The sequence below is a fragment of the Phocoena phocoena genome, chromosome 1 (assembly GCF_963924675.1).
Source record: "Phocoena phocoena chromosome 1, mPhoPho1.1, whole genome shotgun sequence".
NCBI lineage: Eukaryota > Metazoa > Chordata > Mammalia > Artiodactyla > Phocoenidae > Phocoena > Phocoena phocoena.
The window spans coordinates 184,986,805-185,001,740 of record NC_089219.1 but is presented as its reverse complement, the minus strand read 5'-3'; the positions used below and the strand labels follow the sequence as shown (position 1 = coordinate 185,001,740).

Here is a 14,936-nt window from a genome sequence, read left to right as displayed (position 1 = left end):
GTACCATCTTAACCGTTTTTAAGTGTACATCCTTAAATATATTCATATTGTTGTGCGGTCGTCACTACCGTCCATACCCATAACTCTGGTCATCTCGTAAATCTGAAGCTCTATACCTGTTAAACACTAACTCTCTGTTCTCCCCTCCCGCAGATCCCCCAGGCAGCTCTCTGTCTATGGTTTTAACTACTGTATGTACTTGATACAAGTGACGTCATGTGTTCTTTGTCTTTTTGTGACTGGCTTATTTCACTTAGCATAACGTCCTCGAGGTTCATCCATATTGTAGCATATTGCAGAATGTCCTTACTTTTAAAAGATGAATAATATTTCATCGTATGAATATACCACGTTTTGGTAAGCCGTTCATTGGTCAGTGGACACTTGGGTTGCTTCCCCATTTTAGCTGTTGTGGATAATGCTGCTGTGGACATGAGCATAAGGACATCTCTTCGAGACCCTGCTTTCATTTCTTTTGGGTCTATACCCAGAAGTGGAATTGCTAGGTCACGTGGTAATTTCAATTTTTTGAGGACTGTCCATACTGTTTTCCATAGTGGCTGTACCATTTTGCATCAGCAGTACACAAGGGTACCAGTTTCTTCACATCCTTGTCAACACTTGTTTTTTTTGATAGTAGCCATTCTAATGAGCTGGGGATGTGGCATCTCATTATGGTTTTGATTTGCTTTTCCCTAACCATTAGTGATGTTGAGCATCTTTTTATGTGCTTGTTGGCCATTCTTATGTCTTTGACATGTGCTTTTTTTTCTTTTTTCTTTTTTTGGCTGTGCCACACAGCATGCGGGATCTTCGTTCCCTGACCAGGGATCGAACCCGTGCCCCCTGCAGTGGAAGTGCGAAGTCTTAACCACTGGACCACCAGGGAAGCCCCCGACATGTGCTTTTTACATCTTTAAAGTCCCCTGGTACATTTGGCCTGATAGAAGTGTTATCTGTGCATTCCTTCTAGACTAAGGAAATGAAAACAGGGGTCTTGCCTTTGAAAATCCATAGTATCCATCAGAGGGCCTGGTACCTCATGGGAGCTCAGCTGAGTAATGATTGTAAGTAATGACTGTAAGCTCTTTGAGGTCAGAGGTTTGTCTGAAGCTGCATGGGAACAATATCTGAGCTGGAGATCATGACCTACTCTGATGTATTGCTCTGCGCAGTTACTTTCACCATAGAAGGTTCTCATGTTTTTACGGCCTATTCGTAGTCTGTGCCATCTAAATTTTATTTATTTAATTTTAGCAGATAGTTTTGGAAACTGATGCAGAAGGAATGGCCAGAAGTTAAATGAACGTCCGAAGAAGAGCTTAAAGTTTCTTCAGCAACATCCTTTCTAAAAATAACTTGTTGCCACAATGTCAGTTTACACTGTACAGAGTAGAAATGACAGCAATATCCTTGGTATCCCTTCTTCCCCAAAGAGTTCATCGCTGCCTCTTCTCCCCCACGGTAGCAGGCTGAAGCAGCATTCAAAGTCGGATATGTCGGAATGTGAAAATGATGATCCGTTATTGCTATCCGCAAGTAAAACCAGAGACATAAATAGCACTTATGTTATCTCTGCCTGTAAAAAAACGGAAGATACACCCCTTCCCCCTAACCCTGTGGGTAGGTTAACACTTCAGAGGAGAGTGACAAGGAGCAAAGAATCCTCTCTGCTTGGTGAGTTGGGAGACACAACTGCGAAAACAGCAGAAACATGTCTTGCGTTACAACGTCGGGCTAAGACAGATTCTGTGGAAAAGTGGAAAGCAGCGCAGAATGTGGGAGGTAAAGGAGAAAACAATTGTGCTTCACCAGAAACTAGTATAAATGTAAAGACTGTGAATAATGATAGAAACTTTCTTGTCATACCTTCTGTACCTTTTGCTGCAGAGCCAAAAGACCCTGAAGTGAAGGCTGGTGGAAAATACAAAGAAACGCTTTCCGCTGTCGGTGGGGCAGACGAAAATGTTGCCCTTAAGTCCCTAAGTGATAGACCACCCGCTGGTTCCCAGAGTCAGACTGAAGCTGTTAGATCAGGACGCTTGGCAACAAAACCTATTCAGAGCAAGTTGGATATCAGAGTGTCAGGAACAGGAAGTTTACATCACAGAAGTGCTGGGAAGGATGGTGCGAAACTTGCACCTAAATTTGAAAGCTTAGAGAAAAGAACACCTTCGAAGTGTGTTACAGAGCACAGATCGACACCAAAGCATGGCACTCCTCAGTTTAAGAGTCCAGCTGCGTCAGTTCTGAAAAGCAGGATGCCTACCCTTCAAGTTAAACAAAGGCCGAAAAGTTCTCTTCTCGCAAACAAAAGGGAACGGTCACGAGAAAACATATTCCTTCTTGAAGAAGAAACTGCACTTCGGAGAACCTCTACAGAAACAGACCCCCTAAAAGTGGAAAACAGTCAAGTGACGGTGGCAGTCAGAGTCAGGCCTTTCAGCACGCGGTACGTTCCCCTTTCGGTCTAAGGCCAGGCTGGTGGCGTGGGGCGCGTCCAGTTCCTCTCTGCCTTTGGGAAGTCATTGTGTTCATGCATTTTCAAACTGGCTGGTGATTCTTTTATATAGATAGAACTTCTCGGTTCAGTGGTAGTATGTGGATTATTTTTGATGATTGGCTGTAAAATTAAAGAATCGAAATCACCGTATTTTGCAGACGTGAGTTTCCCTGGCTATACTGCTTTTTAAAAGTCTGAATGACTTCAGTCTAACTCGGTCTGCTCTCAGATCTGTAATGTACGGTGGGATCTCTACCTTTCCCTTGAAAAGAGCCACAGCAGGTCACTCGTTCCCCAAAGAGGTCCTTCCAAAACCCTTTCCAGAGTGGTGGTCACCCCCTCATCATCTCTGCTATGTGGTGGTTATACGCTCATTTATTAGATTAGATTTTTTAAAAAAGTAAATTTATTTATTTATTTTGGGCTGTGTTGGGTTTTCGTTTCTGTGCGCGGGCTTTCTCTAGTTGTGGCAAGCGGGGTCTACTCTTCATCGCGGTGTGCGGGCTTCTCATTGTAGTGGCTTCTCTTGTTGTGGAGCACAGGCTCTAGACGTGCAGGCTCAGTAGTTGTGCCTCACGGGCTTAGTTGCTCCGTGGCATGTGGGATCTTCCCAGACCAGGGCTCGAACCCGTGTCCCCTACATTGGCAGGCAGATTCTCAACCACTGCACCACCAGGGAAGCCCTAGATTTGATTTTGATGGCAAAAAAAAATCCCTCCCCAAAAGTGGTTGTGGGTGAGACACTCACAGATTGCGGGTTGTGCTGAAAAAGATGACCCGCCCAGTGTGAATGTGGCATCTGGTTACCTTTACATTCTTGGAGAGATGACTGTGAAGACTTCACAGAGTCAGTAGTTTTTAACTCTGTTGTGGACCTAAGTGAGCTAGAGGAGGGTATGGTGACCCGGCAGTGCAGACAGACCTCTGGTTTGAACCTAAATGGCCAGCAGTTAAGGCAAGTTCCAGAGGGCTGTGGGCCTTTTAGCTGAAAATGTGGGGTCAGGGATAAGGGAAGAGAGCTCAGTACCAAAGAGCCTCAAGACTGTGCGGGGAAGAGGGGCAGAAGGGACAAGCCCGGGATGGGTGGCTGCCCTGGAGAGGATGGAGCGAGGGACCACGTGCTGATTCCAGACCCAGCAGGCACACCTGTAGCAGGCCCGCGGGGGAGGATGAGGGAGGTGGTTTCCGCAGTAGTTTCTGATCGAAAGCAGAGTTGGGGCAGAAGGAGAGACCTGGGGCCGGACAAGGACTGAGATTGTTTTTCTGCAGCTCTGGAGCCAGTGAAAGATTTCCTACTAAGTCTTAGATGGAAGAAGGATGGACCCAAAGAGATAATTTAAAGGAGGAGGGACCTTTGGATTCATAGAAATGTAACTGGTAGCCCAAAGACGCTTATCGTTCAGACTTGTATCTAACTGAGTTTGTTGAAACTGTGTTTCTTACCAGCTTTATATAGATTTGTACCTCCAAAATGTCTTTATAATATATTCAAACAAGTTTCCAGGTTTGAACTGCTGAGACAGGTAGATTGTAGTAGGCAGGATGAGAAAAGGGAGAGCTTAAGAGAAAAAGGAAAAAGATGGAAAATCCTGTAAAAGTAGGGGGCATTTTTCCAGACAAGCAATCTGGAACTCCATTTTCCCTTTGAGCAGTGGCACTGGAGCTGCAGGAAATAGATTTTGGAAACGCACTATCATTACGTGTGCTGGTCTGGAGTAATGCTGTATTTAACTAGTTTGAGGTCCTTATTACATTCTGTGGGAATAATACTCAGAATGTTTATAGTAACGATATTTTTCTCTGTGCCGCTTTTTAAAGAGAGAAGAGTGAAGAAACATCCCAGGTGGTCTTCCTGAACGGGGAAGAAATAGCTGTGGAACATCCCAGCATGAGACAGGTGTACAGTTTTGTTTACGACCTTTCCTTCTGGTCCGTTGATGAGTGTCATCCCCGCTTCGCGAACCAGACGGCCGTGTACGAGGCACTGGCAGCGCCGCTCCTGGAACAGGCCTTTGAAGGCTTCAACACCTGTCTCTTTGCTTACGGTCAGACTGGCTCTGGAAAGTCCTATACGTAAGTTGTATCGTAAGTCCGATGGTCCAGAAATGCTTACATGTTTTGTGCGAGGCAGCATAGTTTAATAGCAACTGCACAGGCCTGGGCGCAAATCTCACCGTTTTACATACCGGTTCTGCAAACTTGGGCAAGTTACTTTGTCTCTGGGTTTCTGTTTATGCCTGAGATACTGTTTCGTTGGCCCCATTTTACTATAAACTCTTTCTCGTGTAAACTGAAGCCCAGAGAGGTTAATTGGAAGTATTGTTGTGAGAATTACAAGCAAGTCATCTGATCAACGGTATGGTAATAATACCTGTCCTAGAAGGAAATACTCAAATTTTAATAGTAGCTAGCACTTATTAAGTTTTTACTGTCTTTCAGGCCCTGTGCTAAAGGCTCTCAATTAGATAGTTTTTATTTATTCCCATTTTACAGAAGAGGAAATTGAGGTTTAATTTCTCCCCAAAGAACTTAAAAACCTAATTAGTTTTACTTCCTCCCTCTTCATAATGTATTTTCCAGGATGATGGGATTTAGTGAAGAACCAGGAATAATTCCAAGATTCTGTGAAGGTCTTTTTGCTGAAATAGCCAGAAAACAAACCCAGGAGGTATGTTCTCATAGTATCCGTAAGCCTTCTTATTAGACTAGAAAACGGTCAAACCAGTTAAAGTCGGAGTTGTGGCCGCTGAGGAAATGCTCAGCAGAAGATGTTGTAACTTCTGGTCGCTCTCCTTTCGGACAGTGGTTTGGGGGACGGGGGCTCCAGACTCAGAGGCGGTTCCTCCTGCTGGACAGGGATGCAGGGTCCTCTCTTCCGCCTTCTCTGCCCAATCACCTCCATGGGTGTGGGGTGCATGTGGCGGTGGTTACGCCCCGTCGTGTGTGTCTGCAGTGGGGCGGCGGCCCGGCCTTCCCTAAGGACGGCAGGCGTCGGCATTAGGACGGCGGCAGTAGGAGAGAGGGGAGTGACGTGCAGATTCAGCCGGGAGTGGAGGTCACAGCCTCGCTCGTGCCCCGCACTGCCCCAGTGCTGGGTGCCCACGCCCCCTCACCCGGTCCTAGTGCGGCCAGCTGTTTGCCGGGCAGCCAGTTAGACCAGTTTTTCCGAAACTCTCTTGAGGATAAGAGCGCCTAGGAATGTGTGTGTGGGTGTACTTTCTGAAAAGCTTCTGGAGATTCTGGTTCAGTTGGTTTAGAGGGTAGCCTGGGAATTTATAATTTTCATACTTTTCCTCTAGTGATTCTTATGATAAGGGGACTTGGGAAAATGTTGTGCTGTACTTGGGAGCACGGAGTGGAAAGACCCGGTGCCTGTAGTGAAGAGAGTGTGATGGAGAAACGGGCCAGTACACAGTCGAGTACAGTCACTGAGATGCTAAATAAAGTGAAGTAAATACTAGGTTAGGATGAGGGCGGCGGCTATGGGAACAGGTAAGCTGGGGGCACGGGGTCCTTAGGGGAGGCGTGGCCCGTGGGTTAGGCCCCTCTGTTTAGCATCTGTTTTGTTTAGAGGTGGTGGAAGCCAGGGAGGGAGAGCAGGCGAAGGCGAGGGGTCTCTGGAGTGATCATGGGTCCGGGGGGGCTCCAGTTGTGGGGAGCGACTTTGTCAGTGAGAGGAACACATGAGACGGTTCAGAGCGTGGACTTTGGAGATGGCTTGAGCTGGAGTCCAGGTTCCACACTTCCATGCTGGAAGTGTGACCTCGAGCAATGTGCTTACCTTCTCTGAGTGCCTCAGCATGGAGCCTGGGGACGAGGAGGACGTTCTCCTAGGTTTGCTGTGTGAAATGCGTTCTGTGTGAAAGGTTTTGAACAGTGCCTGCCACATAGAGAGCCCAGCGAAGTGACCGTGGTTTTCTCAGTTTGGGATTATTCAGGGTGGTAGAAGATAACAACGTGCGGGTAGGGGTCTCGGAGGTGGGTGTAGCCACAGATGCCAGGCGCCTCGAAGGAGCAGACAAAGCATGATCGTCTGCGACGTGACCTCCCCACCTTTCGCGGCTCCCCTCCCACAGCGTGTTCCTCTCCAAGGCCCCCTGGAAGCCCCATAACGCAGTACACTGTTTTATATATAATAGACGTTAATGCGTGTTGAATTCTGAGCCCCAATACCTGTATCCACAGCCCTTGTAAATAACCTGTAATTGCATGGGTTCACCTGTACCTGATCTCTATCCGGAAGTGCTTTGTTCCTCTCCCGGGACGCTAACTGTATCCTTCTGTCTGTGTTACTCAAGTGCTGTGTTGCGTCTCCAATTAGACTGTGAGTTCTCTGAGGATGAAGCCTGTCCAGTTCACCTCAGGTTCTCCCACGGTACCTAGAAGAGTGCTGTGTGCCTGGTAGGCCTAATAAATATTTGGCGAATTGAACCTACATCTCTTTGATCTCCCTTGAAGCTTGTAGTTTCGTTAGCGCTGGGTGTTTGCTGACTCACTTTGGGCCTGTAGGTGAAATTTATTTCTCCAACAAGGGAACATGCCCTAACTCAAAAAAGCTACATGGAAGCAAATTTTCCCTTTTTGGCTTTTATACCTTGTCTTTCAGAGTCAAAAGGAGGAGGAGCTCAGCTCTACTGAGTCTGGTGATTGTTTTCTGCGGCAATCAGGAATCACAATCTGATTTAAGATCTGCACTTAGCAGATCGAGTGTTCGCCCACAGGGTCCAGCTCGCTGCGTTCCTCATGCCTCACAGCCTTTTCTCCTCCTTCCCCAGCCTCTCTGGCACCCGCATCTCCCCTTTCTGATTGGCCGTTTTATCTATGGTCATGATTTCTCATTTTGGTTCTTAATTTTCTATTGCTCTGTCTTATCTGTTGGAGGGTATGTTATGTTTCTCTGAGATGGAAACTCGTGGGCGAGAACCTTGCCACATACTTCTGTATATCCTTCTCATATAGTCATGTGCATATAGCCATGCACATACTAAGTTAAATTGAATTAGGTGAATTTCCTAGGAGTTAGTAAGAAATGCAAGGACTTTTGTTGTTGAAATTTTCCTATATTAAGATAAAATTCACATAACATAAAATTGACCATCTTAAAATATAAAACTCAGTGGCATTTAGTACATTTATAATGTTGTGCAACCACCACCTCTGTCTGGGTCTAAAAAAATTTTCATCACCGTCAGAGACCATCCACGTACCATTAAGTAGTTACAACCCATTTCCCTCCCCTCAGCCCCTACTCTCTGTCTCTGTGGCTTTACCTGTTCTGGACGTTTCCTGTAAGTGGAATATCATGCAGCCTGAGGTTCGTCGGTGTCACAGCATGTATCGACACTTCGTTCCTTTTTATGGCTGAGTAACATGCCATTGCATATATGCGCCACGTCTTCCTTATAAGTTGATGGGCATTTAGGCTGTTTCCATCTTTTGGCTTTTGTAATACTGTTGCTATTACAATACACAGTTGTACAGTTGTGTACAATTTTTATTTGAGTAATTTTTAAAAATATTTATTTATTTGGCTATGTCGGGTCTTAGTTGCGGCACGCAGGATCTTTCCTCGCGGCGCGTGGACTCTCTGTCGTGCGCACGGGCTTCTCTCTCGGTGTGGCATGTGGGCTCCAGAGCGCGCGGGCTCCGTAGTTGCAGCGTTTGCTTAGTTGCCCCGTGGCAACTAAGTGGGATCTTAGTTCCCCGACCAGGGATCGAACCCATGTCCCCTGCATTGGAAGGCGGATTTTTAACCACTGGACCACCAGGGAAGTCCCTATTTGAGTAATTTTTAATTTGAATTTATTTGTAATTCTTTTGGGTAGATAGGAGTGAAATTGCTGGGTTATACAGTAATTCTGTGCTTAACCTTTTGAGGAACTGCCCACTGTTTTCCACGACATTTGCACCATTTAACACTCCCACCAGCAACACTGGAGGGCTGGAGGGTTCTGATTTCTCCACATCCTCATCAGCATTTGTTGTTTTCCGTTTCCTTGATTACAGCCATCCTAGTGGGTGTGAAGTGGTTTCTTACCATGGCTTTGATTTGCATTTCCCTACTGACTTGTGATGTTGGACACCTTTCCCTGTGCTTGTTGACTATTTGTGTATCTTTTTTGCAGAAATGTCTGTTCAGTCCTTTGCCTATCTTTTAATTGGTTGTTTGTCTTTCTGTTGTTGAATTGTAAGAGTTCTTTATATATTCTGGTTACTAGACTGTTATCAGATATGATTTGTAAAAAGTGCAAGAACTTTTCAAATAAATTGTATGCTGTGTTTCTGTTCCTGCTAGGTCAGCTATCACCTTGAAATGAGCTTCTTTGAAGTATATAATGAAAAAATTCACGACCTTCTGGTTTGTAAAGGTGAAAATGGGCAGAGAAAGCAAACAGTAAGATTTAAAAACTTATTTGTTTTTAATTTCTGTTTTTATTGACGCATATAATTATATTGGTTCTCAAGATGATACATAGCTTAATTACTAAAATGCATGATAGCAAATGCTTGAGATCTAGTCTAACTACATTGCTATTTACTAAATAAGCTGAACATTATTGTTAATGGACATTAAACTAGTTATGAACTCTAACCTCATTTTACTTAAGCAAGTATTGTGTAGAAGTTAAAGATAAAACATTCTAAGATTTAGTTGGACCACTTATGTCAAATACCAAATTCCTAAGAGTCTGCAAAGCCAAAAAAGAATAAAAGTTTAGAAAACTGTATTGTTATTGTAGAGTATGTATTTCACTCGATTATTTAGCAAATTGATATCTCATAGCTCATATTTTCTGTGAAGTAGAAAGTTTCACAAAGGCATAAACTTTTTAAACAACCGCTATTAGAATTAAAAACTTCTGACTTTGGAAAGGGCTGTGGAGAGCGAGAAGCTAACATCTGAAGAGGTCACTTGACTCGCTCAAGGTCGTGCAGTCTGCTTTTGGCAGCATCAAGAGACTCACACAAAACTTGGCGTTTCCTTCTCTGACCTCTACGTGTTCTTAAATTTCTGCTCACAAAGTTTAAAATGTATAATGTAAAACGGAAAAAAATGTTAGCTGTCTGAAATTTATTGTACGTATTTTAGAAAGCTATTTAAAAGCATATAAACAATAGCTACGGCAGGACTTAGGAATTAAAAAACTAGTAAGATACTTGATGTTATGGTATGTTGTCAGATACTGTGCAGATGTGAACAGTTTGTGGTCTTGAGGCAGTTTCCTAGTGCCTTACAGATGTGTTTCTGTGAGGACCTTTATATTTATTTCTGGGTAGAGACAGATCTCTTTACCGTAGACTCGAAATATAGAAAAAGAAGGTCATGTGAAATTCTCTTTTATATGAAGTATTTGCCTTGCTGTTAACGTGCCTCGTGTTTGCCCACAGCTGAGAGTGCGGGAGCACCCGGCCTCCGGCCCCTACGTCGAGGGCCTGTCCACGTGAGTGTGTGCAGCCAGGGCGCGTGACCGCTGTGCTCTCGGCAGCCTCCCCAGCCGTGAAACGCTGCGTCACTCCTTACTCTTCTCCCCTTAATATTATCCAGTTAAATGTTCCTCCTCTTTCCAAATAGAGTGTTAGCCGCTTGTTGTTATATTTGTTTATATCTCTCACAGCACCTGTGAAGTGCCTCGCATAGAGCATTAATTATACCATGTAGGAAGTATTTGACTTTCCTCCCTTTCCCCTGCTAACCCATTAAGTTAAGCCTTCCCTCTCGAGCCACTTTTTTTATGTTACTTTAAGCTGTGGAGGTGAGAAAGTGCTGAGCTCAATGTTTAGAGTTAGAAATATGCTGAGAGTCATTTATTTGCTTTTCAACTCCAAGTGCTCTCTTTTTATATGTATACATATATATATTTTTTATAAATTTGTTTATTTTACTTATTTATTTTTGGCTGCGTTGAGTCTTCGTTGCTGAGCGCGGGCTTTCTCTAGTTGCGGCGAGCGGGGGCTACTCTTCGTTGCGGTGCGTGGGCTTCTCATTGCGGTGGCCTCTCTTGTTGCGGAGCACGGGCCCTAGGAGCAGCAGGCTTCAGTAGTTGTGGCACGTGGGCTTCAGAAGTTGCGGCACGTGAGCTCAGTAGCTGTGGCGCACGGGCTTAGTTGCTCCGCGGCATGTAGGATCTTCCCGGACCAGGGCTCGAAACCGTGTCCCCTGCGTTGGCAGGCGGATTCTTAACTATTGCGCCACCAGGGAAGTCCCAAATGCTTTCTTAAAGGAAAAGAAAAGTGGCTAGAAAAAATTCAGCTCCATTTAGTAAATCTGGGACTGTGCTGAGACCCATACACACCCACACTACCACACCCATATATATGTGTACCTATACATATACCTGTACCTCTACCTACGCCTAACCACACCCACATATACAGGTACCTATACCTATGCCTTTGCCTGTACATATGGGTTAAAGTTTATCTTTTGGTCTCATGATTAAGACTTGGATAGTACAATGTTAAGATTCTATAAGGTGCTTCATTATATTAAGAAAAATCATACTTTTTAAAATTTGTTAAAATGAAAACATTATTTTATTACCTCCCTTTTACAATGGAGAAAATGAAAGATTCTGTAAGAATCAATATAGTAATAGCTATGGATTATTCCACTGTGGTATTCGTGGAGTGATTATGTGGTTGAAAGGTGGCTGATGTTTTATAAGGATGGGAGTGTGATCATGAGTAAAACTGACTTTGTCCTTTGCTTTTGTGAAATAGGAATGTTGTCAGCTCTTACTCTGATATCCAGGTAAGGTCCATTGTAATTGATCTTCTCTCCACTAGATAGAAAGATCAGTCATAAATATTCATAAGAATATTTCCCCTTATTTGCTGTTTGCATAAATAAAAGGTTAATTTATAAGGAACTGATTTTGTTTGTGTAAACTTTAAGCAGAAGAATTACTCTTATAAACGAAAAATTTAAACCGATCATCATGTCAGTTTAGAGTTATAGAAATAGCCTGTTAAAGGTATTATTTCCTCATTCAAATTTCTATGACAGAAAAAAAATAGACAGTGGGAATGCAAATTCTTAAATAAGCATGTATTAATATTTTTATTTTATAAGCTGATTATAAATGTGTGTATATATGTGCTCACTCTACTCTGCTGTTCGTTACTTTGCTCCGGTGAGCCCCTGTCTGCAGGCCTGACCTCCTTCTCTCCTTTCTCACTAGATTTGGCTGGAACTGGGAAATAAGAGGAAGGCAACTGCGGCCACTGGCATGAATGACAAAAGCTCCCGCTCGCACTCAGTGTTCACCCTGGTGATGACCCAGACCAAGGTACTGTGTTGTTGATTCATTTCTTAGGTAAGATAGCCACTATATTCAAGTTTCATGTTTTCCTTATTTTCTCCTTTATTTTTTTATTTTTATCATCTTTATTGGAGTATAATTGCTTTACAATGGTATGTTAGTTTCTGCTGTATAACAAAGTGAATCAGCTATACGTACACATTTTTCCCCATATCCCCTCCCTCTTGCGTCTCCCTCCCACCCTCCCTATGCCACCCCTCTAGGCGGTCACAAAGCACTGAGATGATCTCCCTGTGCTACGCGGCTGCCTCCCACTAGCTATCTGTTTTACGTTTGGTAGTGTATATATGTCCATGCCTCTCTGTTACTTCTTTGAATCAAAGGTAAAAGTCCAATCGTATAAATATATAACATAACTGGATTTTAGGACATATACACAGTAACGCTGAGTGGCATATATAGGAGTATGTTTTTCTCACTGTTTTAAAAATCAATAAAGTGATTATTGACTTATGATATTGATATTGTCATATCAATACGTGATAATATATTATCAACAATACACGATAATTGTACAGTATTTGAAAAAACATATCAGAAAGTAAAAGATCTTAAATAATTCAGCCGTAGGGTTCCACTGCTCAAATGAAACCCCTCTAAAGAGTTTGGTATATAATCTTTCAGTTGTTTTACAATCACATGTAAACAAATTTACAAAATCTGCAACAATTTTATACTGTTAAAACTACTTGCAAAACATTATTATTCACAGCTACATAATTTCCCTTTGACTGTTAAAATTCCTCAGATTTTTCTCTGCTGTTGGACATTTATGTTGTTTTTAAATGCTTTGCTACTTCAGGGCTGGGATGAACAGCACCTTTGTACATTAAGCCTTTTTTCTGTCTGTGGCCGTTTCCTTAATATAATTGCGTAGTTATGGGTTTAGCCCTTTAAAGTCATTCCTTTTATTTTGCGTGGTCTGAGCACTGCTCAATATGTTCTTATAAATTGTCACAGATTCAAGAAGGGATAGCTTCAAAAGTAAGTGAGTGGTTTGTAATCTTGTCTAACTTTCTGTTTTGCAGACTTATATTGATGGCAAGTCGTAAAAGAACTTATGATGTGTTATTTTACCGTGTTTTTTTTAGTTTTTTTTTTTTTTTTTTTTTTGGCGGTACGCGGGCCTCTCACTGTTGTGGCCTCTCCCGTTGCGGAGCACAGACTCTGGACGCGCAGGCTCAGCGGCCATGGCTCACGGGCCCAGCCGCTCCGCGGCATGTGGGATCCTCCTGGACCGGGGCACGAACCCGCGACCCCTGCATCGGCAGGCGGACTCTCAACCACTGCGCCACCAGGGAAGCCCATGATGTGTTATTTTAATGTCCTTTTGTCCCAGACAGAATTTGTGGAAGGGGAAGAGCTGGATCACAGAATTCGGAGCCGTATAAACCTGGTGGACCTGGCGGGCAGTGAGCGCTGTTCCGAGACCCAGACAAGCGGGGAACGGCTGAAGGTAAGGGTGAGCCCTCACGCTGGGGAGCTCAGTCCTGGCCACTGTTTTTAGGAGATTACTGGCTAAGCACGTAATCTTTTTTTTTTTAATATAAATTTATTTATTTATTTATGGCTGCGTTGGGTCTTTGTTGCCGCGCGTGGGCTTTCTCTAGTTGCGGCGAGCGGGGGCCACTCTTCGTTGCGGTGTACGGGCTTCTCACTGCGGTGGCTTCTCTTGTTGCAGAGCATGGGCTCTAGAGCACAGGCTCAGTAGTTGGGGCATGCAGCCTCTGTAGTTGTGGCTCGTGGGCTCTAGAGTGCAGGCTTAGTAGTTGTGGCTCGTGGGCTCTAGAGTGCAGGCTCAGTAGTTGTGGCACACGGACTCAGTTGTTCCGCAGCACGTGGGATCTTCCCGGACCAGGGCTTGGACTCATGTTCCCTGCACTGGCAGGCGGTATTCCTAACCACTGCACCACCAGGGAAGTCCCTAAGTGTGTAATCTTAACCAAGAATAACCTCTCTGTCCCTGCACTTTATATATAGACTGTGTTGCTGAGACTTAAAGAGGAACCCGTAGTTCTTGGTTATGATTGCTTCTCAGAGTCAGTTAGTAAATTTTGAGTCTGAAGAAAGTTGGTAGTTTATGGAAGAAAGTATTTCCTCAGTAGTTATATGAAGGAAGAAATATATTTTGTTATTGCTGAGCAGTTCCTTTCAATGAAAATGTTTGATCTTGTCCCCAGGAAGGCGTGAGTATTAACAAGTCCCTGCTGACCCTGGGAAAGGTCATATCTGCGCTCTCCGAGCAGGCCAGCGGGAAGAGAACATTCATTCCTTACCGCGAGTCTGTCCTCACATGGCAAGTAGCTTTTGGAGTATAAGGAATTGTACAAAATAGAGTGAGTACTGTGGAGGAAAAGGGCATAGACTGACTTCATGTGACTCTGGGACAGAGCAGTGGTGAGCGGTATGGATTCCAGAGCCAGGCTACCTGGCTGTGCTTCCTACAAACTGTGTGACTTTGGGCAAATCACTTAATAGTCCTCCAGCCTGTTTCCTCATCTGTAAAATGGGGATAATATCAATACCTGTCTTTTAGGGTTGTAATGAGGGTTAAATGATGAATGAACTGTTATTAGTGCCAGATGTTTGAGCATATATGGTATCACCAAACATATTACTATGTGTGTGAAGTGAAGTTTAGCACACACTGGCTGGCGTGTAAGTGTTCAAAAAGTATTTTCATTAATGAACATGTATTTAACTTCAGATATATTACATTCAGATTACATCTGTATTGATTTAATACCCAACTCTGATACGGACTGCATCACTGTTGACAGCAGTGTATCGTTATATTTGACTTATTATATTATAATTGCCACCTCAAAACCTGTAAGGGAACAATGATTTTTTTAATGCCTTTTGAAAATTAAGAATAACTTTTGAAAGTTAGGAATAATTCACTCTGCATTAATAAATACAGAGCTTTTAGTCTCATGATCTTTTTCCTTCTAAAATAAGGCTTTTGCATGTAATAGAAAACAAAATTTGTGTTTATATGTTCATCCATCATTTTCTGCACTTTTGAGCAGCTGCTTTGAAGGGCTCTGGTGACCCTGGAAATGCAAGGGTGACCAGACACATGGTCCCGCCCCTAAAGTAGCTCACAG

The 14,936-nt window shown here is 43.6% G+C and overlaps 1 protein-coding gene across 1 annotated transcript in view; it reads left to right on the top strand.

The window, feature by feature from the left end:
- Positions 1-1,370: 1,370 nt before the first annotated feature.
- KIF14 (kinesin family member 14) overlaps positions 1,371-14,936 on the top strand; it is a 47,603-nt gene continuing 34,037 nt past the window's right edge. The window contains exons 1-9 of the mRNA XM_065871983.1: positions 1,371-2,452; positions 4,322-4,576; positions 5,084-5,171; positions 8,799-8,897; positions 9,893-9,945; positions 11,225-11,255; positions 11,686-11,793; positions 13,166-13,282; positions 14,007-14,122. Of these exons, the coding sequence (XP_065728055.1) occupies positions 1,371-2,452; positions 4,322-4,576; positions 5,084-5,171; positions 8,799-8,897; positions 9,893-9,945; positions 11,225-11,255; positions 11,686-11,793; positions 13,166-13,282; positions 14,007-14,122 (1,949 nt within the window). The remainder of the gene's footprint in view (positions 2,453-4,321; positions 4,577-5,083; positions 5,172-8,798; positions 8,898-9,892; positions 9,946-11,224; positions 11,256-11,685; positions 11,794-13,165; positions 13,283-14,006; positions 14,123-14,936) is intronic.